The 23,231-nt window shown below is 48.4% G+C and overlaps 2 protein-coding genes and 1 long non-coding RNA gene across 3 annotated transcripts in view; 1 reads left to right on the top strand and 2 right to left on the bottom strand.

The window, feature by feature from the left end:
- CIMIP2C (ciliary microtubule inner protein 2C) overlaps window positions 1–5,011 on the top strand; it is a 30,887-nt gene extending 25,876 nt beyond the window's left edge. The window contains exon 4 of the mRNA XM_083432805.1: window positions 4,661–5,011. Coding sequence (XP_083288931.1) covers window positions 4,661–4,805 — 145 coding nt within the window. The 3' untranslated portion in view covers window positions 4,806–5,011. The remainder of the gene's footprint in view (window positions 1–4,660) is intronic.
- Window positions 1–23,231, bottom strand: part of LOC310674053 — a 220,604-nt gene that overhangs the window by 13,436 nt on the left and 183,937 nt on the right. The gene's annotated exons all lie outside the window — the stretch shown is intronic.
- The window catches only part of CIB4 (calcium and integrin binding family member 4), a 40,043-nt gene continuing 24,714 nt past the window's right edge, over window positions 7,903–23,231 (bottom strand). The window contains exons 4-7 of the mRNA XM_083432812.1: window positions 11,408–11,549; window positions 10,164–10,273; window positions 8,793–8,881; window positions 7,903–8,102 (exon numbers count right to left, since the gene is read on the bottom strand). Of these exons, the coding sequence (XP_083288938.1) occupies window positions 8,081–8,102; window positions 8,793–8,881; window positions 10,164–10,273; window positions 11,408–11,549 (363 nt within the window). The 3' untranslated portion in view covers window positions 7,903–8,080. The remainder of the gene's footprint in view (window positions 8,103–8,792; window positions 8,882–10,163; window positions 10,274–11,407; window positions 11,550–23,231) is intronic.

Here is a 23,231-nt window from a genome sequence, read left to right as displayed (position 1 = left end):
GGTATACTGGGCTGAGGCTGTTTAGGGCTTTCAAGGTCAGCACCAACACTTTGAATTGTGCTTGGAAACGTACTGGGAACCAATGTAGGTCTTTCAAGACCGGTGTTATGTGGTACCGGCGGCCGCTCCCAGTCCCCAGTCTAGCTGCCGCATTCAGGATTAGTTGTAGTTTCCGGGTCACCTTCAAAGGTAGACCCATGTAGAGTGCATTGCAGTAGTCTAAGCAGGAGATAACTAGAGCAAGCACAGAAGCATATTCAGGGAACGTTCCCCGCCCCCCATAAAGATGTGTATATATTCACAAAAATAACATACAATAATGCATTTTATTTGGAGAGATCACTTGCATATTGTGCAAAATTACTCCGAAAGACTTGCATGTAAGGAGAAATGCAGGCTTAAATGATGGCAGATGCTTGTGAATACTTTTAAAGATAATTGCAAACTGTGGTGGCAGTGTGAAGACGAGAATTTAAGACGGAATGAGAAACCGAAACGGAAGTTGACAGACTTACCCATCTGCAGCTTGAGCCCATTGTGTGGTCCCCAGCCCTAGTTTTTAGTGCCCTGAAGTTTAGGGAGCTCCAACTGGGGTCTTTCTTTTTTCCTTTCTTTTCTTTTTTTCAGAGCATACAAGATTTATTTCAGGTATTTACGTCCTGCTTTTCAATTTGATAACGAGAACTTCCGTGGCACGTTTTGTTTTCTCCCCATGGAAACTGTTCTTTATTAGTATTTCTTTGCATTTATACCCCCAAGGGAACTCAGGGCAGCTTTAGGCAATCCTTCCTCAATAAACCTTTTCCAAGGTATGAATCGAAACACTATGAAAACGTTTTATTTTTGCAGACTCTGCTAATCTCTAGCAAAGAGGCATCCTAAACTACTACTACCATATTAAAAAGGGCATGCTGTCAATAGAAAGGTTGATTTATTTACTTCGTTGGAAAAATCAGAGTTTTCTTATGGGGATGTTGACCGTTTCCCCCACCCCAACCCAATCGTGTTTGTGTGTGTGTGTGTTGGTCTTTCTTAACATGATTGATATAGGTATGCAAAAACTAAAAATCCAAGGCTGGAATGAATATTCATAGAATCATAGAATCATAGAACCATAGAGTTGGAAGAGACCACAAGGGCCATCAAGTCCAACCCCCTGCCAAGCAGGAAACACCATCAGAGCACTCCTGGCATATGGTTGTCAAGCCTCTGCTTAAAGACCTCCAAAGAAGGAGACTCCACCACACTCCTTGGCAGCAAATTCCACTGTCGAACAGCTCTTACTGTCAGGAAGTTCTTCCTAATGTTTAGGTGGAATCTTCTTTCTTGTAGTTTGGATCCATTGCTCCGTGTCCGCTTCTCTGGAGCAGCAGAAAACAACCTTTCTCCCTCCTCTATGTGACATCCTTTTATATATTTGAACATGGCTATCATATCACCCCTTAACCTCCTCTTCTCCAGGCTAAACATGCCCAGCTCCCTTAGCCGTTCCTCATAAGGCATCGTTTCCAGTCCTTTGACCATTTTGGTTGCCCTCCTCTGGACACGTTCCAGTTTGTCAGTGTCCTTCTTGAACTGTGGTGCCCAGAACTGGACACAGTACTCCAGGTGAGGTCTGACCAGAGCAGAATACAGTGGCACTATAACTTCCCTTGATCTAGATGCTATACTCCTATTGATGCAGCCCAGCATTGCATTGGCTTTTTTAGCTGCCGCGTCACACTGTTGGCTCATGTCATGTTTGTGGTCAACCAAGACTCCTAGATCCTTTTCACATGTACTGCTCTCAAGCCAGGTGTCACCCATCTATTCCACCATAACCTCCAGGGGCGCAGAGGAAGTTCCTCTCTGGGATTCCCATTGTTATAAGAAAAAACTGCTCCTTTTCCCCTTATGGGGTACCCAAGAGCCCACATAGAGTCCTTTTTTAGGTTCCCTATCGGAAGGAGAAAAAAACAGAGGCCAACGAGCAGAGGCGTCTTATCCATAGAGGCTAGTGGTGCAGTGCGCCAAGTCCTGGAGGGCACCAGGAAAGAGGCTGAGGCTGGACGCAGCGCCTCCCAGCATCACCTCACTGCCCTCGCCCACCTCCGCCATGCTGCACCAAAGCAGCGTCGCACCCAGAGCCTCCGTCTACCGTTGCCAACACGACACAAAGCGGCCAGCTGAGCCGGGAGGTGCCACGTCCAGCCTCCACCTCTTCCCCGCTGGAGGAGCCGCCCTCCAGCCACTGCACGCCTCCTCCAGCCCCGCCGGCAGCACTGTCCTCCCTAAAAAAACTCTGGGAAACGGGGGGGGGGGGAGAGGCAGAGAGAACTTTGCACCATGGTGCCGGATATGCTTAAGACGGCCATGCCAACCAGAGTATATTGAGAAGCAAAGCGGCTAGTAAGCCTGATCTTTATTAAACTGTTGCAACAGGGTCCTCACTCACCACACGCAGGAGGGATGAGGAACCCAGAACAATGGTGCGCAAGCCCTTATATAGACTGTTGAAATTGCCTCCCCTGTAGTTCAAGACTGCCCCCAAAAACATCATACATACATCACAGAAGGAGGCGGTCTACAGCAGAAATTTGAGTGTGTTGCTTCTCTTCTGTCTGCCAGGATACCTGATATTGCCTTACAGTGGTACCTCAGGTTACATACGCTTCAGGTTACATATGCTTCAGGTTACAGACTCCGCTAACCCAGAAATAGTACCTCGGGTTAAGAATTTTACCTCAGGATGAGAACAGAAATAGTGCTCCGGTGGTGTGGCGGCAGCGGGAGGCCCCATTCGCTAAAGTGGTACCTCAGGTTAAGAACCGTTTCAGGTTAAGAGCGGACCTCCAGAACAAATTAAGTTCTTAACCCGACGTACCACTGTACTTGGTTGCCTTTTCTGGGTAGTCTGGCCATTCCTTTGAGATGCTAAATGCTTCCGGAATCTCTATCTGACGTTCAGAAGACATCTGAAGGCAGCCCTGTTTAGGGAAGTTTTTAATGTCTGATGTTTTAATGTGTTTTTAAGAGTGGCTGGGGAGAACCAGCCAGATGGATGGGGTATTTATTAGTAGTAGTAGTAGTAGTAGTAGTAGTAGCATATTGATAGTGTGCTCAGCTGAACAGATACTTGCCAGACTGTATTTACAGGGAGGCATAAGCCCCTACCTGGCGCCCTCCGGGGCGGCGGTTCAAAGACTCGAGCGGCCTCGTTGCGCAGGGGATGAGGCCGGGGAAGTGGGGGCTCCGCCTTAGCCGCCCGTGCCCCGCGGTTGAGAGGCTCCCCGCCGGCGGGGCCTCGGGCCGGGCCAAGCGCCCGGACAGTGGAAGGGACGCGGGTGGCGCTGTGGGTTAAAGCCTCAGCACCTAGGACTTGCCGATCGAAAGGTTGGCGGTTCGAATCCCCGTGGCGGGGTGCGCTCCCGTCGTTCGGTCCCAGCGTCTGCCAACCTAGCAGTTCGAAAGCACGTCAAAGTGCAAGTAGATAAATAGGGACCGCTTACTAGCGGGAAGGTAAACGGCGTTCCGTGTGCTGCGCTGGCTCGCCAGATGCAGCTTGTCACGCTGGCCACGTGACCCAGAAGTGTCTGCGGACAGCGCTGGCTCTTGGCCTTTAGAGTGAGATGAGCGCACAACCCTAGAGTCTGGCAAGACTGGCCCGTACGGGCAGGGGTACCTTTACCTTTATCTTTAAGCCCCTACAGTCCAAAGACAATGGGAAAGCTTTCCCCATTTCCTTCCTCCTTGCAGAGAAATATTTGAGGTCAATTTGGGAGCGTCAAAACGGCTTCAGGATTGTTCTCCTGTACTGTTTCAGACATGTGGTTTATATGCTTATGTATGTGTTTGCCTTGCACATCTATGAACATTCATTTTATATACATAAGACCTTAGAATTCCTATAACACCATCATCAGACTTGACTATTGCAACTCGCTCTACGTGGGGCTGCCCTTGAGACTGACCCAGAAACTCCAGCGGGTGCAGAATGCCGCGGCGAGACTCCTTACGGGGTCCTCACTGCAAGATCACATTCACCCGGTGCTATACCAGCTGCACTGGCTCCCGGTGGAGTACAGGATCAGGTTTAAGGTGCTGTTTTTAACCTTTAAAGCCCTATACGGCCTAGGACCCTCGTACCTACGGGACCGCCTCTCCTGGTATGCCCCACAGAGGACCTTACAGTCTTCAAATAAAAACATCTTGGAGGTCCCAGGCCACAGGACGGTTAGGCTGGCCTCAAAAGGAGCCAGGGCTTTTTCAGCTGTGGCCCCGACTTGGTGGAACGCTCTGTCCCAAGAGACTAGGGCCCTGTGGGACTTGACATGTTTCCACAGGGCCTGCAAGACAGAGCTGTTCATCCAGGCCTTTGGCCAAGGCACAGCCTGACCCCCTCCTTCTGTAATCCTCATCGAACGTTAGCCCAATGGTTGCCATTAATTTGATTTTGAACTGATTTTAAAATGAAATGATTTTAGAATGCTGTGTTGCTTTTATTGTTGTTAGCCGCTCTGAGCCCGGCTTTGGCTGGGGAGGGCAGGATATAAATAAAATATTATTATTATTATTATTATTATTATTATTATTATTATTATCCCTTCTGCATTCAAGTCTTAGCCATCAGCCATGTAACCGATTTCTCCCATTGTGTGCTTGTTCTCCCCTTGACCTCCAGCCCACCGCTGAGCGCCAAAACATTGTGGCACCTCCATCGCGTGTCTCCGGAGAACCTGCGGACGTACCAGACTTTCCCCTCGGGGAAGAGGGTGACCTTGCAAGAGAGAGAAGTCCGAGACAGCTATTTCGAATACAGGGCCTGAGCAGAGACCGCCAAGTCGCCGTTGTCAGCCTTTGTCGGGACGGACGTCAGAGCCGGGCAACGGGAGATCACAAGAGCTGGGTTTTCTCTTCCAGTCCTGCCATATCATGTTGCCCCAGGAATACCTGGGGAAAGTTGCATCCCATAAAAAATGAACTTCTGGGGCATAGCCCAGTGATTAAATTCCCCCACCCGCCATCCCTCAGACACACTATGCGAGCCTCAATTTTTGTATGGTCAGCTGTGTTGTTTGCATTGCACACAATCCCAGACACGGCAAATAGTTGAACGGCGGGATTGACTCACAGAAGGTGCCAGACCTTCCAGGTGCCCCTGTTTTCCAGGGACAGCCCTGGAATTACAGAAGCCGTCCAGGTTTCTGATTTGATCCCAGAAAGCCTCGCTTTCGCTTAAAGGTAAAGGGACCCCTGACCATTAGATCCAGTCGCGGACGACTCTGGGGTTGCGGCGCTCATCTCACTTTATTGGCCGAGGGAGCCGGCGTACAGCTTCCGGGTCATGTGGCCAGCAGGACTAAGCCACTTCTGGCGAACCAGAGCAGTGCATGGAAACGCCGTTTACCTTCCCGCCAGAGCGGTACCTATTTATCTACTTGCACTTTGACATGCTTTCGAACTGCTAGGTGGGCAGGAGCAGGGACCGAGCAACGAACCGCTGACCTTCTGATCGGCAAGTCCTAGGCTTGTGGTTTAACCCACAGCGCCACCCACATCGCTTTTGCTTAGGACGTCCCTATTTTCATCAGAGCAAAACGTTGGAGGGTGTGGGATGCGACCATGGACCACAGACTCGGATACCATTAAAGGGGAATTAGACTGATTCCTGGAGGAATTGGCTAGAGGCTTTTGGTGGCCTCTGGTCACAAGGGCTAAATGAAGATCAGTTTCTGGGAAACAAAAGCGGGAGTGCGCTCCTGTGAGCATGTCTTGTTTGTGGCAACCGGAGGCGTTTGCTCGGCCACCGTGGGGAAGAGGATCCTGGACCAGATGGGCCTTTGGTCTGATCCAGCTGCAGGGCTAGTCTGATCTTAGAATGGTGGAGTTGGAAGGGACCCCCATAGGTCCTCTAGTCTGAGAGTCCTCCGGAAAAACAATCTCTCAAAGGACCTGTTGATGGCATTTTACCATTGTACTGTTGAGAGCGTATTAACTTATGGTCTGTGTGTGTGGTTTGGGAGCTGCACGGTCAGGGGAAAAACAATGCTGTCCAGGGTTGTAAAGACTGTGGAGAGAATAATTGGGTGCACTCTTCCCACCTTGGATCAAATCTATGCTTCCAGGTGCCATAAGAAAGCGGCAGAGATAGCGCAGGATAGTGCACACCCCGGAAATGATCTTTTTCAGATCCTGCCTTCTGGAAGAAGGTACAGGGTTATAAAAACAAGGACTAGCCGCCTGAGAAACAGTTTTTACCCAAATGCGATTTTGGTTTTAAGCGCAGTGTAAGGTAGTCTCTGTGGGAGTATATTGTATTTATTTATGGGGTGTCAGAGTTTTTAGGGGGCTAACCAGGCTGGGATAGCAGGCTTGTTGGTTTTTGAATGTCTGATGTAGACTTTTTCAATTTTGTTGTTCTGTATGGGTCAATGACAATAAAGATTACCGTATTGTAGTCCAACCCCCTGCGATGCAGCTAAAGAATCCCCAACAGATGGCCACCCAACCTCTGTTGAAAAACCTCCATGCACCAATCATCAAAACACCACCTCATTTCCACTTTCCAGAGTGGGCACTATCAAGTCCAGACAAGTTCCTGGCAGGCAGAGGCACTGAGCTTGCAAAGATTTAGCTGAGTTGCTTGCCTGGCACCCTGCGCACTCTGAATACTCGTGGAGATAAACTTGTGCGAATGGCTGAACTGCTGGGTTAATGAGATCACCAGTTGATAATAACTTAATGGTAGGCATTCCATCTGCTGGAAAAGTTACCGCAAGAGAGGGTTCATCCACACTTCCTTTTGGCCTTGCACTTTGAGTTTTCTGCAAAAGGCTGTTTTCTCCAATTCAGCGGGAGCGGGTTTCGTTATATGTCTGCGTTTCTTCGACCGTGATCTGTAATTGTACATGGACTCGGTATATTGCCATCAGATCCCTTTTGGGAACACTGTATTTTGCAGAATTTTGTATCTTTTTTAAAAAAAAGTAATAAAAATCATTTAAAAGGAAAACAAAACTGGAATAGGGGTCGTGGAGCATAACCAGGAAGGCTTGATCTGCAGTGCTGAGAATTAAGGGTGTGCAGAGAATTCAGGGTGCAAATGGGTGTGGAGGAATTCCCAACCTCTGGGATTTCACAAGAACAATCACCACCCTGCCCTGTGTTGCATTTTGCCAGAACTAAGGTGGCAACCCTATCATTCCCCCCTCCCTTTCTTTTGTAAGCAGGAGCCCGTGTATTTGGCACCCTCTTCCCCAGTGGCCCACTCTGAACTGAAAACGCAACCGACTTCCATGGGGAGGAAAAGATGGAGATATGAGAAACTGTGGGATGTGAAACACAAGTGCAGTCAAGTACAACATTCCCAGAGTGAACATGTTTACACATGGGAAGGAATGTTTGTCCAGCCAGCAGGTAAACTTCCTGTTTCCTTCTGGGCTGGCACAGACTTCCTCTGCATGGGACTAGAGGTGGCCGTGGCCTCACCTGTGCAGGTAACGACAAAAGCACAGAGCAGGGCTTCTTTGAAGAAGAAGCATCTGCTTAGCCAAAGATGCTCTCTTTTTCTCCAGCCAAGAGAGGACAAAGGGACTGTCTCCTTATGAGATAGTTTCCAAGTGTATGTTACTTTTCTAAGCTAAGTCTGACTTCTGGGATCCTATTGTGAACAGAATGATATGTGAGTAAACTCTTTTTATACTTTTATAGAAAACTGTGTTGTGTCTTATCTTTTATGAGGGAATAAGGGGAAAATACCAAAACAGTTATTATAGAGGCTTTAGTGAGCCTGATAAAACGCATCCGCTGTGAGTTTAAAAATTCTGCTAAATTGTGAACTTGCTAACACAAGTTGGAAAGGCTATAATCAAACAATATATCCTCTCCTGGATCCCTGAACATTCCCACAGAAACTCCATGCTCTTTGCCATTCCTCAACAGTCAAATTTTATTATCCTGCAAAATATACAGACGTGTCTGCTGCCTGGGTTCCTTCCCTACAAAAATATCTGTGATGGAAGCGTCCCTCTGGAAGAGTTGCTTTTATGCGTCTTGGCTTGTGTGACGTCTGGATATTGTGTGCCGCCATCTTGCCCTTTTCTCAGAAGTAGAGCCTAAAAGAGCTGCGAGGGAAGGGTGTGCAATAAATCTATTATATCCTTATAATAGGCAAGGAATAGTGGGGATGAGAGTAATAGCTCTGTCCCCTGGAAATTGTCACCGCCACCATCAAGCTGAAAGGGTGACTGTCATGGAAAGCTTGCCCTACTCAGTTTTTAAAAGTTTGCGGTGGGGACTAAGTACGTTTCCGAGCACAATTCAAAGTGTTGGTGCTGACCTTTAAAGCCCTAAACGGCCTCGGTCCTGTATACCTGAAGGAGCGTCTCCACCCCCATCGTTCTGCCCGGACACTGAGGTCCAGCTCCGAGGGCCTTCTGGCGGTTCCCTCACTGTGAGAGGCCAAGTTACAGGGAACCAGGCAGAGGGCCTTCTTGGTGGTGGCGCCCGCCCTGTGAAATGCCCTCCCATCAGATGTCAAAGCAATAAACAACTACCTGACATTCAGAAGACATCTGAAGGCAGCCCTGTTCAGGGAAGTTTTTAATATGTGACATTTTAGTGTATTTTTCATCTTTGTTGGAAGCCGCCCAGAGTGGCTGGGGAAACCCAGCCAGATGGGCGGGGTACAAATAATAAATTATTATTATTATTATTATTATTATTATTATTATATTATGGGAGGGGGATTTCGGAGCTGGGCCCGTGGCGACGAGGGTTGGATAGCTCAGGTGAGTTTTTGAGAGGGCTCTTACTGTAGGAAGTCTGGAGACTTGGTCATGGCGTGTTCAAACTCCACCAGGGAGAGCATCTTGTCGTGATCCAAGTCGGCCTCCTCCAGGACCTGCTTGGAACAGAAATGTCTGCCTTGAAGACCACTCACCCCTTCCTCACACAGGTGTCCCAACCAACAGGAATGCCCTGTGTGAGAGACCTACACCCCAAACCATCTGGCTCTGAACATGAGATCAGCATCTCCTGTTTGCTAGCCAAAGGATGGAGCAAGTCAGCTGTCCCCAACTTGGTGCCCTCCAATTTTTTTAAAAAATGTAAGATCTCAGAGCCTGGGTGAGTTCATAGGAGAATATACCATATTTTTTGCTCTATAGGTCGCACCGGGCCATAGGAGGGGGAGAACAGGCGGGAAAAAATCTCCCCCTCTCTGCTCAGCGCCCCTTCAGAGAAACGGCAGGAGAAACGGAGCCCCTTCCATTTCTCCTCCCGCTTCGCTGAAGGGGCGCTGCGCAGAGAGGGAAAACTGTGCAGCGCCTCTCCAGCAAAGTGAAGCCTGGAGAGCAAGAGGGATCGGTGTGCATCGACCCCTCTCGCTCTTCAGGCAGCTATCCGCAAGCCTTCGGAGCGCAGCGGGAACTCCTGCTGCACTCCGAAGGCTTGAGGATAGCTGCCTGAAGCCCCCGGAGTGCAGCGGGAGTTCCCTGCGCTCCGGGGGCTTCAGGCAGCTTCAGCGAAAGCAACGCGAAGGCAAAGAGCGCGGGGGGAGCTCTCCCTCTGCGCTTCGGAGGCTTCGCGTTGCTATCGCTGAAGCCAAGGAGCCTGCATTCGCTCCATAGGACGCACACACATTTCCCCTTCGTTTTTGGAGGGCAAAAGGTGCGTCCTATAGAGCAAAAAATACGGTATATAGCCTCACAGTCCTGAGGTTGGAACATTCCTCCCAACACTGCTCTCAAAGCACATGGAAATCATGCGCCGAGGACCACGCCTAAAGTTCTCCCAGTTGGCCTCCTTCATCTTGTTCTGCGCCTCCACCTTCTTAATCAGCAACTCAAGGACCACCTGCATCTTCTTGGTCCAAAATGGACTACAATTCCCAACAGCCCCTGGGGCCATGGTGTTGGGTGCAATGGTGGCTGGCGCTGGTGGGGGAGAAGACAGGGAGCCCAGCTGACTCAGGCTGATGGGAGTTGTGGTGCCAAACATCTGGAGGGTACCAGTTTGAGGAAGGTTGAAACAAGCTTGCTCTACTCTAGTACTGTGCTAGGAATTTGTGTCCTCCATCCCCCCTTGGCCATTGCGGGGCATCCCAGCATGGCCAGCGTCTTGTCTCAAGGTCTCTGGAGATCTCGTAAAAGGAAGGGCATGCTGGGAAGTGGGGCGAGACGCACGTGGTTGGCCAGAGAGGCAATCTCTTCCTCGCTGAGGTTGTTCCTGTTGATTGATCTGCGGATGACGTTCTGGAGGTCTTCCTCGTCAACAAAGCCGTCGTCATTGAAATCTGGTCAAGGGAAGCATCGCAAAATGTACAGATGGAATGGGTCACAACGTAGGAACATCGGAAGAGGCTGCTGGATCAGGCCAATGGCCCACCTCGTCCAGCATCCTGTTCTCACAGTGGCCGACCAGATGCCCGTTATGGGAAACCCACAAGCAAGATTTGCACCCAATGCCAACCATCTCCCCTCCTAGGGTTTCAAGCAACTGAGATTCAGAAGCATTGCTACCTCTGGCAAAACAGGTGCCCATTAGGGCAGGGCAATACCTGGCTTTCAACATTGTGATGTGGAGACGACGGGAGGTTGAATTGAATGCAGGTGAGCTGTGCAGAAGCACGCTAGCAAGCACGCTCCAAGCAAGCTGCCAACTAGCTCTGCCAAGGCTCCTTTTATTAGCAGAAGTCAACAATTGGAAACAGTAGTGAAACCACCCTGAACTTAACGTATTTCCATCTAAGCACATTTCCAGCATTAGCAAATACACATGTCAGCACGTTTTCTAGCCAAGATGGTCAGGGAAAGGAGGCATAATGCTTCTTGACCTACTGTTGCATATCTGGTGTGAGGTTTGCCTTCGCAAAGCGGAGCGTTACCTCCACAGTCACCAGCTAAACATTACAATGTACTGATACATCGCGATGTCTAACATAGGAGGCAGGTAGAGGCATGGGCTGGCTTCACAGTTTCCCCCGCATTGTAATTTTTGCACATGCACAGATCTTGATTCTCCAGGTCGACAATTATGAAACGAATATCACAATATGAACTTCAACCCAGTTTGGGGCAATATATCGCCCAGCCCTAACATAAACCATGATTTTTTATATATTGCCAAGTCAAAGATCATGAAACTGATTGCACGACATGGACTTCAGTTTTGGACGATCTATCGATATTTCACCCAGCCCTAATAGCCATCCTGGCTAGTAGCCACCCTCCTCCATGGAGGAGACCCATAGAGTGATGGCCAGGTTGGTGGCTACCAAGGACAGCTGGACACATAAAAGGCCCCATTGCCTTCAGTAGCTTAGGGCCTCATCAAATCCTAAATCCGGCCCTGACCCCACCCACAAAGCGATGACCACAGTCCTCGGACCCTGGTTGCCACAAGGAGAATTCAGAGGGAAACACCCTACCGTAGATCAGAAAAGCATACTCCATCTTAATGCTCTGGCACGCTCGGTCGCTGAAGACAGATGCCATCCCAAGGATGTCCTCAAAGGTGAAGTAGCCGTCGGTGGAGAAGACCTTGCAGATCCGGTCCCGGAAGGGATTCACCTGTGTGGATGGATGAAGAGGGATTGATACCTGAAGAGAAACCCACATCCCAGGGGCAAGGGAGCAGCTGGGGAAGGGGGCAGTGGTCCTTCTCGAGACGTTCAGACCTCGGCTATGCAGAAAAGGCAAAACTGACTGTCAAATGAAGAGGACATTGCGACGAATTGTTTAAGGAAGAATGGTGACCACTGATGGACTAGGTAAAAGGTTAAGGACCCCTGGACGGTTAAGTCCAGTCAAAGGCGACTATGGGGTTGCGGCGCTCATCTCGCTTTCAGGCTGAGAGAGCCGGCATTTGTCCACAGACAGCTTTCAGGGTTGTGTGGCCAGCATGACTAAACTGCTTCTGGTGCAACGGGACACCGTGACGGAAACCAGAGCGCAAGGAGATGCCATTTACCTTCCCACCATAGCAGTACCTATTTATCTACTTGCACTGGTGTGCTTTCGAACTGCTAGGTCAGCAGGAGCTGGGACAGAGCAATGGGAGCTCACTCCGTCATGGGGATTCGAACCGCCGACCTTCTGATCGGCAAGCCCAAGAGGCTCAGTGGTTTAGACCACAAAATTAAAAGGTAAAGGACCCCTGGACGGTTAAGTCTAGTCGCAGTTGACTCTGGGGTTACAGTGCTCATCTCACTTTCAGGCCGAGGGAGCCGGCGTTTGTCCACAGACAGCTTTCTGGGTTGTGTGGCCAGCATGACTAAACCGCTTCTGGTGCAACGGGACACCGTGACAGAAGCCAGAACACATGGAAATGCCATTTACCTTCCCGCCACAGCGGTACCAATTTATCTACTTGCGCTGGTGTGCTTTCGAACTGCTAGGTTGGCAGGAGCAGGGACCGAGCAACGGGAGCTCACCACTGTCGTGGGGATTTGAATCACTGACCTTCCAATCAGCAAGCACAAGAGGTTTAGTGTTTTAGACCACAGCACCACCCATGTCCCTATTAAGGTAAAGGTAAAGGACCCCTGGATGATTAAGTCCAGTGAAAGGCAACTATGGGGGGGGGGGTTGCGGCGCTCATCTCACTTTCAGGCCAAGGGAGCCGGCGTTTGTCCACTGACAGCTTTCTGGGTCGTGTGGCTAGCATGACTAAACTGCTTCTGGCGCAACGGGACACCGTGACGGAAACCAGAGCGCAAGGAGATGCTGTTTACCTTCCCACCACAGCAGTACCTATTTATCTACTTGCACTGGTGTGCTTTTGAACTGCTAGGTTGGCAGGAGCTGGGACAGGGCAACGGGAGCTCACCACCATCACAGGGATTCGAACCCCCAACCTTCAGATCAATGAGCCCAAGAGGCTCAGTTGTTTAGACCACAGCACCACCCACATCCCACTACCTATCAAACTATAAATGAAGTCACAGGCAGGATTTGAAATATAAGCAACGGGTTATTGAAAGAATTGATGATATCGGGGCTTAGATAATAAATACATATGTGTTCTAAAAGAGAGTCTCATGCTCTATCAAGTGAGCTAAAGCAACCAGATTATCAATCAATAATGGTTGTATTTTTTTTTATTTTGAATGTGGAACTTGTATTTCTCATGCAGGGTTTTGTTTTGTTGGGATTTGCAAGCTGCTAGCAGATCCCTGTTGAAATCTGAAGCAGCGTCGTCATTAATTAGTTAATTGATTAACTGAATGAAGGCCTCTGGCTTCCCCTCCCCCATCCCAAGCAGTACCCCTCTTCTACCACCGGGAGGCAGTAGGGAGCTTCTTCTCCTTGCCTCCTTTTGTCCAAAGGAGATTAAATTTCCACTCTGGGTAATATGATAATCTCCAAATGCAGACTTATCGCTCGCAGTCTATGAAATGCCCTTTTGAAACCAGCGCTCGATTGATGCATTTAAGATCGGAAAGGCGAATAAACGGCTCTTGGATAATTCCTTTAAGCCGCAGAAGAGTCCGACGATAACCCTTGCCTGGTGCTGGGAGCAGAGTGAGGGGGTCTGCAACCCACCAACTTCCACCAATGCAACCCACCAACTTCCAGCACTGCTGCCCCCTCCTTCAGCTGCCCCAGATGCTTCCTATAGGGTAAGAGCGTGTCTGTGGGTGCTCCCCCCAGCTCCCAGAGGTGTGTCCTTTCACACTGGCATTTGGGACTGAAACTCCCAGATTTCATAATGGAACCTGTGGACCTCATAGACCCTGTTAACGGAGAAATCCGAGGGCTCCCTTGGACAAAAAAGCAAGGACACCAGCCAGGAAAATTGGAGCAAAACAGCAGTCAGTAGGCTGGTCTTTATTGAAACTGTCGCAACAGGATTTCAACTCAATGGAGGACGAAGCAAGATGGAAGCCCCGAACAAAAGAGAACCCAAACTTTTATTAGCTGCTAATCCCCATGTTACATCCCAACTACATCAGGGTTACATCATGAAAGGGGAGGTCTGGTGGCCGGAATCTGAGCATCCTGGACCCTGCCCCATGGTTCCCCTTGCCCTCCACCAAAAACCCATCAAGTGTAACAAAAGAGATATTTACATTTCCCTGTTTCCCAGCCAAGTTCATCACATCCTTTTGTCTTCATCTGGGTTTGTTATTTCTGGAATGGCTACCTGTCTGGCACTCAAGCAGAGGGGCTGCTGAGTAGCTGAGCTCACATGTCTATAGGAATTTCTGAAGTTTTCCCTGTGAGCCAGTTGTTGTTGTTGTTGTTGTTTAGTCGTTCAGTCGTGTCCGACTCTTCGTGACCCCATGGACCAGAGCACGCCAGGCACTTCTGTCTTCCACTGCCACCCGCAGTTTGGTCAGATTCATGTTTGTAGCTTCGAGAACACTGTCTAACCATCTCGTCCTCTGTCGTCCTCTTCTCCTTGTGCCCTCCATCTTTCCCAACATCAGGGTCTTTTCCAGTGAGTCTTCTCTTCTCATGAGGTGGCCAAAGTATTGGAGCCTCAGCTTCACGATCTGTCCTTCCAGTGAGCACTCAGGGCTGATTTCCTTAAGAATGGATGCGTTTGATCTTCTTGCAGTCCATGGGACTCTCAAGAGTCTCCTCCAGCACCATAATTCAAAAGCGTCAATTCTTCGGCGATCCGCCTTCTTTATGGTCCAGCTCTCACTTCCATACATCACTACTGGGAAAACCATAGCTTTTACTATACGGACCTTTGTTGGCAAGGTGATGTCTCTACTTTTTAAAATGCTATCTAGGTTTGCCATTGCTTTCCTCCCAAGAAGCAGGCGTCTCTTAATTTCGTGGCTGCTGTCACCATCTGCAGTGATCATGGAGCCCAAGAAAGTAAAATCTCTCACTGCCTCCATTTCCTCCCCTTCTATTTGCCAGGAGGTGATGGGACCAGTGGCCATGATCTTCGTTTTTTTGATGTTGAGCTTCAGACCATATTTTGTGCTCTCCTCTTTCACCCTCAATAAAAGGTTTTTTAATTCCTCCTCACTTTCTGCCATCAAGGTTGTGTCATCTGCATATCTGAGGTTGTTGATATTTCTTCCAGCAATCTTAATTCCGGCTAGGGATTCATCCAGCCCAGCCTTTCGCATGATGAGTTCTGCATATAAGTTAAATAAGCAGGGAGACAAAATACAGCCTTGTCGTACTCCTTTCCCAATTTTGAACCAATCAGTTGTTCCATATCCAGTTCTAACTGTAGCTTCTTGTCCCACATAGAGATTTCTCAGGAGACAGATGAGGTGATCAGGCACTCCCATTTCTTTAAGAACTTGCCATAGTTTGCTGTGATCGACACAGTCAAAGGCTTTTGCATAGTCAATGAAGCAGAAGTAGATGTCTTTCTGGAACTCTCTAGCTTTCTCCATAATCCAGCGCATGTTTGCAATTTGGTCTCTGGTTCCCCTGCCTCTTCTAAATCCAGCTTGCACTTCTGGGAGTTCTCGGTCCACATACTGCTTGAGCCTTCCTTGAAGAATTTTAAGCATAACCTTGCTGGCGTGTGAAATGAGTGCAATTGTGCGGTAGTTGGAGCATTCTTTAGCGCTGCCCTTCTTTGGGATTGGGATGTAGACTGACCTTCTCCAATCTTCTGGCCACTGTTGAGTTTTCCAAACTTGCTGGCATATTGAGTGTAGCACCTTAACAGCATCATCTTTTAAAATTTTAAATAGTTCAGCTGGAATACCATCACTTCCACTGGCCTTGTTATTTGCAATGCTTTCTAAGGCCCATTTGACTTCACTCTCCAGGATGTCTGGCTCAAGGTCAGCAACCACACTACCTGGGGTGTACGAGACATCCATATCTTTCTGGTATAGTTCCTCTGTGTATTCTTGCCACCTCTTCTTGATGTCTTCTGCTTCTGTTAGGTCCTTACCACTTTTGTCCTTTATTGTGGTAATCTTTGAACGAAATGTTCCTTTCATATCTCCAATTTTCTTGAACAGATCTCTGGTTCTTCCCATTCTGTTGTTTTCCTCTATTTCTTTGCATTGCTCATTTAAGAAGGCCTTCTTGTCTCTCCTTGCTATTTTTTGGAATTCTGCATTCAATTTCCTGTATCTTTCTCTATCTCCCTCGCATTTTGCTTGCCTTCTCTCCTCCGCTATTTGTAAGGCCTCATTGGACAGCCACTTTGCTTTCTTGCATTTCCTTTTCATTGGGATGGTTTTTGTTGCTGCCTCCTGTATAATGTTTCGAGCCTCCATCCATAGTTCTTCAGGCACTCTGTCCAGCAAATCTAAATCCTTAAACCTGTTCCTCACTTCCACTGTGTATTCATAAGGGATTTGGTTTAGATTGTATCTTACCGGCCCAGTGGTTTTTCCTACTTTCTTCAGTTTAAGCTTGAATTTTGCTATAAGAAGCTGATGATCTGAGCCACAGTCAGCTCCAGGTCTTGTTTTTGCTGACTGTATAGAGCTTCTCCATCTTTGGCTGCAGAGAATATAATCAATCTGATTTCGATGCTGCCCATCTGGTGATGTCCATGTGTAGAGTCGTCTCTTGTGTTGTTGGAAAAGAGTGTTTGTGATGACCAGCTTGTTCTCTTGACAGAACTCTATTAGCCTTTGCCCTGCTTCGTTTTGAATTCCAAGACCAAATTTGCCAGTTGTTCCTTTTATCTCTTGATTCCCTACTTTAGCATTCCAATCCCCTATAATGAGAAGAACATCCTTCTTTGGTGTCACTTCTATAAGGTGTTGTAAGTCTTCATAGAATTGGTCAATTTCAGTTTCTTCAGCACCAGTAGTTGGTGCATAAACTTGGATTACTGTGATGTTAAAAGGTCTGCCTTGGATTCGTATCGAGATCATTCTATCATTTTTGAGATTGCATCCCAGTACATGTGCAGCAAAGGCCCTTTGAATAGATAGGAAGAAACTTTGATGAAGTGTTTCGTGGGGGGAAATCACAAAAGTCACAAAATTGATTATGCTGATTTTGGTAGTGGGCTGCATGTGCATGATATCTGCTGGGGGGAAACCCCCCCCAACCTATACATAAATTCCTGCAACAACCCCAATATCCTCTTCACATGTATCTGGCTTGACAGCAGCACATGTGAACAGGATCCAGGGGTCTTAGCCAGAGGCGTAGCAAAGTCAGGTGGTACCCAGTGCAACAAAAATTTTGTCACACACACACACACGGCCAAATTTTGAGCTGCACCACACCGATCCACCTGGGGGGGATTTTGTCACCCCCCCCAGGCATGACACCTGGGGCAGACCATACCCCCTTGAGATGCCCCTGGTCTTAGCAGACCACAAGCTTAACATGAGCCCACAGTGTGATGCATTAGCAAAAGAAGAAGAAGCAAATGCTATTCTAGGCTGCAGCAACAGAAGTCCAGGGTCCAGATTTAAGGAAGTCATAAAGGTAAAGGGACCCCTGGCCGTTAGGTCCACTCATGGCCGACTCTGGGGTTGTGGCGCTCATCTCGCTTTATTGGCTGAGGGAGCCGGCGTGCAGCCTCCGGGACATGTGGCCAGCATGACTAAGCCGCTTCTGGCGAACCAGAGCAGCGCAGGGAAATGCCGTTTACCTTCCCGCCGCAGCGGTACCTATTTATCTACTTGCACTTTGACGTGCTTTTGAACTGCTATGTTGGCAGGAGCAGGGACCGAGCAATGGGAGCTCACCCCGTCGTGGGGATTCGAACCACCATCCTTCTGATCGGCAAGCCCTAGGCTCTGTGGTTTAGACCACAGCACCACCAACGTCCCAAAGGAAGTCATAGTCCTTCTGTATTCTGCCTTGGTGAGTCCACATCTGAAATACTGTGTCCAGTTCTGGGCACTACAATTTACGAAGGATGTTGATAAGCTGGATGGTGTGCAGAAGAGGGCGACCGAGAGGATCAAGGGTCTGGAAATCAAGCCTCTCTAAAATAGATCCCATCTCGTAGCCCAGAACAGTCAGGAGCAGCAAAAGAGAGAAGGGAGAGAGAGAGAGAAAATATCTCCATTGTTCCTCCTGAAAGGAAAATAAGTGCTTTCACCAGAGTCCTGGACAGTGTGTTGTGCGTGCATTACTTTCGCTGGAAAGGATGGCTGTGCCCTAAAAAAAAGAGAGGCATTTATTTTTGGGAGGAAGCAAAGCGTCAGAGGCTCAGAAGAGAATGGAGAGCCACTCAGCCCAACCCACCAATTTAGCCAAGGTGCATCATCAGGTGCTGAGCATAAGCGCAGAAGAAGAGGCTGCAGGATGAAGCCAGCATCCTGCTCTCACAGGTGACAGCCGTCTTCCTGTGGGGAAACTGAGAAGCAGGAAATCAAGCACCAGAGCAACTCTCTGGGCTGCATCAATCGGAGTATAGCATCTAGATCAAGGGAAGTCATAGTGCCACTGTATTCTGCTCTGCTCAGACCTCACCTGGATTACTGTGTCCAGTTCTGGGCACCACAGTTCAAGAAGGACACTGACAAACTGGGACGTGTCCAGAGGAGGGCAACCCAAATGGTCAAAGGCCTGGAAACGATGCCTTATGAGGAACGGCTAAGGGAGCTGGGCATGTTTAGCCTGGAGAAGAGGAGGTTAAGGGGGGATATGATAGCCATGTTCAAATATATAAAAGGATGTCACCTAGAGGAGGGAGAAAGGTTGTTTTCTGCTGCTCCAGAGAAGCGGACACGGAGCAATGGATCCAAACTACAAGAAAGAAGATTCCACCTAAACATTAGGAAGAACTTCCTGACAGTAAGAGCTGTTCGACAGTGGAATTTGCTGCCAAGGGGTGTGGTGGAGTCTCCTTCTTTGGAGGTCTTTAAGCAGAGGCTTGACAACCATATGTCAGGAGTGCTCTGATGGTGTTTCCTGCTTGGCAGGGGGTTGGACTCGATGGCCCTTGTGGTCTCTTCCAACTCTATGATTCTATGATTCTCCCCTCCTGGTTTCCACAACTGGGATTCAGACGCACTGCTGCCTCTCGACCGCAGAGGCAGAACAGAGCCCTCCCAGCTAGGAGCCATCGAGAGTCCTATCATCCTCCTCCAAGAATTCATCTTTTCTTTTCTTTATTGCCTTTGTTGCTCCTTCTTTTTTTTAAAAAAAATTATTAGGAATTATTAGGAACCTGCCAAGGAGTCCAGTTCGTTTTGTTGTTTCTTTAAGTACTTCGTAAAAGGTTCCCATTCTTCTTTAAAGTCACAGTTATCCTTGCCATGTAGTTTATGTATCAATTTCACCAATTCCGCGTAGTCCATCAGTTTTTCTTGCCACAGTTCTTTAGTCGGTATTTCCTCACTCTTCCATCCTTGTGCTATTAAGACACTTGCTGCCGTTGTCGCATACAAAAAAATGTTTTTTTACTTTCCTTGGCAGGTCTTTTCCTACAATCCCTAACAGAAAAGCTTCAGGCTTTTTTATAAATGTTAATTGGGACCTCCAAGAATTCATCTCATCCTCTTTTAAAGCCATCCAAGTTGGGCAGTTTGAAAGCACATCAAAGTGCAAGTAGATCAATAGGTACCGCTCCGGCGGGAAGGTAAATGGCGTTTCCGTGCGCTGCTCTGGTTCGCCAGAAGCGGCTTAGTCATGCTGGCCACATGACCTGGAAGCTGCATGCCGGCTCCCTCAGCCAATAAAGCGAGATGAGTGCCACAACCCCAGAGTCGGCCACAACTGGACCTAATGGTCAGGGGTCCCTTTACCTTTACCTTACATGAGTAGAATGTGCATTTTTATTTAAAATGCATCTCTGGGTTATTTGTGGGGCATAGGAATTCATTCATTCTCCCCCCCCCCCCAAAAAAAAATATAGTCCGGCCCCCCACAAGGTCTGAGGGACAGTGGAGCTGCTGAAAACGTTTGCTGACCCCTGCCTTTGAGTCTTCTGTCTCAAGACCCAGGTTTTGTTTCCTTGATCAGCACAGACTATGGTGTCTTTAGGATATTTGGTTTTATCTACACATACATAAGGACGCGGGTGGCGCTGTGGGTTAAACCACAAAGCCTAGGACTTGCCGATCAGAAGGTCGGCGGTTCGAATCCCCGCGACGGGGTGAGCTCCCATTGCTCGGTCCCTGCTCCTGCCAACCTAGCAGTTCAATAGCACAAAGTGCAAATAGGTACCGCTCAGGCGGGAAGGTAAATGGAATTTCTGTGCGCTGCTCTGGTTCGCCAGAAGCGGCTTAGTCATGCTGGCCACATGACTCGGAAGCTGTACACCGGCTCCCTCAGCCAATAAAGCGAGATGAGCGCCACAACCCCAGAGTTGGCCATTATTGGACCTAACAGCCAGGGGTCCCTTTACCTTTACCTTACTTTGCTGTCTACTTTGCTTCCCATCGCTGCTTCGTGAGGGAGCAAGTTCCACCATTTAACTCTGCACTGCGGAGAAAAAGGACTTCCTTCCTTCTGCCCTAAATCATTCCAACAGTTCCAGTGCTATGAGAGAGGGAGAAAAAGCCCTTCTCTATCCACTTTCTCCAAGCCACGGAAATTTTGCAAACTTCTGTTATGTCGCCTCTTTGAAATGCCTCTTTCTCTCAAGCGCACCACAAGAACTGGCATGGCTCTTGCCCTGCCTTTGCCAGTCTGGGCCCCCTCCAGAAATTTGGAGTGACCCTGTGTTGCCTGGGGGGGTGGGAGTTGTGGTCCCAGGATGCTGGTCGAAGCCCCTGAAAGCCAACTGAGATGACAACATGCTTCCTGAAGATGGCAGCCCTCCATCAGCAAAGAGCCTTCTTCCAGCCCATCTCACATCGCCCAGAGAAAACCAACTCCAAGACAGTGGTACCTCGGTTCTCAAACGCCTTGGTGCTCAAACAACTTGGAACCCAGACACTGCAAACCAATAATAATAATAATAATAATAATAATAATAATAATAATAATATTTATATCCCGCCCTCTCGGGCCAGGAATGAGCTTAGGACAGCGAACATCAAAGTATATAATACATTAAAACATAAAATCAAACAATCGAATGAAATACAGCTTAAAATCAAATTAAAATCAGAATAAAATCAGATGGCAATCCACGAATTATAACTACAGGGGTTGGGGTTGAAAGTAAGTGTTCTGGTTTGTGAACATTTTTCAGAAGCCGAACATGTTGTTTTGAGTGTTACACTGAGGTGAGTCTGGTTTTGCTATTTATTTTTGCGTTTTTGTTTTCGTGGCTCTTTTCGTTTTGTTTTTGTGACTGTGTGGAACCCAGTTCAGCTACTGATTGATTGATTGTGTGACTGCAATACATTGTGTATTGCTTTCATTTTATGAATCAATGCTCCCATTAGATAGTAAAATTCATGTTAAATCATTGTTTTAGGGGTTGCTTTTAAAAGTCTGGAACGGATTAATCCATTTTGCATTACTTTCCGTGGGAAAGCATGCCTTGGTTTTGGAACGCTTTGGTTTTGGAACGGACTTCCGGAATGGACTCAGTTTGAGAACCAAGTTACCACTTTGCAACTGAAAAAGAAAACTCCTTTATGCCCCAAGATCAGTCCTCAAGGTTGTTATGACAATTTTCTGCTTACTGAGGGCGTTTTCACCCCTCCCACCAGCAATTTGTTATTTTGAAAAGAGTACAGAAAGCAAACATCAAGAGGACATTTCGTCTCCGTTGCTGTAAATGGAAATAGTTTTGTCTCTGGAGCTGAGACTGGACATTGGCCCCCTGGGCAGAGGGCAGCAAAAGTTACATCCGAGGTCACCAACAAGCCGACATTCCCTGCTTGAAATCCTGATATTCTACTGCCAGTCAGTGTAGACAAAACTAAACTGAATGTAATGGTGATCTGACTCAGTACAGTCATACCTCTTGTTACGTTAGGTTCAGGTTACGTCTTTTCAGGTTGCGTCCCGTGGCGACCCGGAAGTACCGGAAAGGGTTACTTCCAGGTTTCGCCACTCGCGCATGCGAAGATGCACAAAATGACATCATGCACATGCGCAGAAGCAGCGAATCACAACCCGCGCATGCGCAGATGCGCCGCTGTGGGTTGCGCTCATTTCATGATGCGAATGGGGGCTCTGGAACGGATCCCGTTCCCAACCAGAGGTACCACAGTGCAAGGATGGAAAGATGTGTTAAACAAACATCATCATCATCATCATCATTTATTTATACCCCACCCATCTGGCTGGGTTTCCCCAGCCACACTGGATGGCTTCCAACAAAATTTTAAAAATACTATAAGACATCAGACATTAAAAAACTTCCCTAAACAGGGCTGCCTTCAGATGTATTCTAAAAGTCAGATAGTTGCTTATTTCCTTGACATCTGGTGGGAGGGTGTTCCACAGGGCGGGTGCCACCACCAAGAAGGCCTGGTTCCCTGAAACCTCACTTCTCACAGTGAGGGAACTGCCAGAAGGCCGTCGGATCTGGACCCTGGCATCCAGCGTGGAGATGTTCCTTCAGGTATACTGGGCTGAGGCCATTTAGGGCTTTAAAGGTCAGCACCAACACTTTGAATTGTGTTCGGAAACGTATTGGGAGCCAATGTAGGTCTTTCAAGACTGGTGTTATGTGGTCCCGGTGGCCGCTCCCACTCACCAGTCTAGCTGCCGCATTCTGGATTAATTGCAGTTTCCAAGTCACCTTCAAAGGTAGCCCCACGTAGAGCGCATTGCAGTAGTCCAAGCAGGAGATAACCAGAGCATGCACCACTCTGGCAAGACAATCTACAGGCAGGGAGGGTCTCATCCTGTGCACCAGATGGAGCTGATAAACAGCTGCCCTGGACACAGAATTGACCTGTGCCTCCATGGACAGCTGTGAGTCCAGAATGACTCCCAGGCTGCGCACCTGGTCCTTCAGGGGCACAGTTACCCCATTCAGGACCAGGGAGTCCCCCACATCAGCCCGCTTCCTGTCCCCACAAAACAGTACTTATGTCTTGTCAGGATTCAACCTCAATCTGTTAGCCTCCATCCATCCTCCCACTGCTTCTAATCAGTCCCTCTAATAGCTGCTAAAGTGGCGAGCGCTGGAGGAAATGGAGCCCAAACACAAGGATACAGTGGTACCTCGGGTTACATATGCTTCAGGTTACAGACTCCGCTAACCCAGAAATAGTGCTTCAGGTTAAGAGCTTTGCTTCAGGATGAGAACAGAAATCGTGCACCGGTGGCATGGCGGTAGCAGGAGGCTCCATTAGCTAAAGTGGTGATCAGGTTAAGAACAGTTTCAGGTTAAATATGGACCTCCGGAATGAATTAAGTACTTAACCTGAGGTACCACTGTACTGAGAGCAGAAAAAAGGAGACAAAGAACTCAGCTTCCCTGTCACAAAC

Source organism: Podarcis tiliguerta (assembly GCF_965153285.1).
Source record: "Podarcis tiliguerta genome assembly, chromosome: 3".
NCBI lineage: Eukaryota > Metazoa > Chordata > Lepidosauria > Squamata > Lacertidae > Podarcis > Podarcis tiliguerta.
Note: the sequence above shows the minus strand (reverse complement) of the source record. Positions and strands in the feature narration are given on the sequence as shown.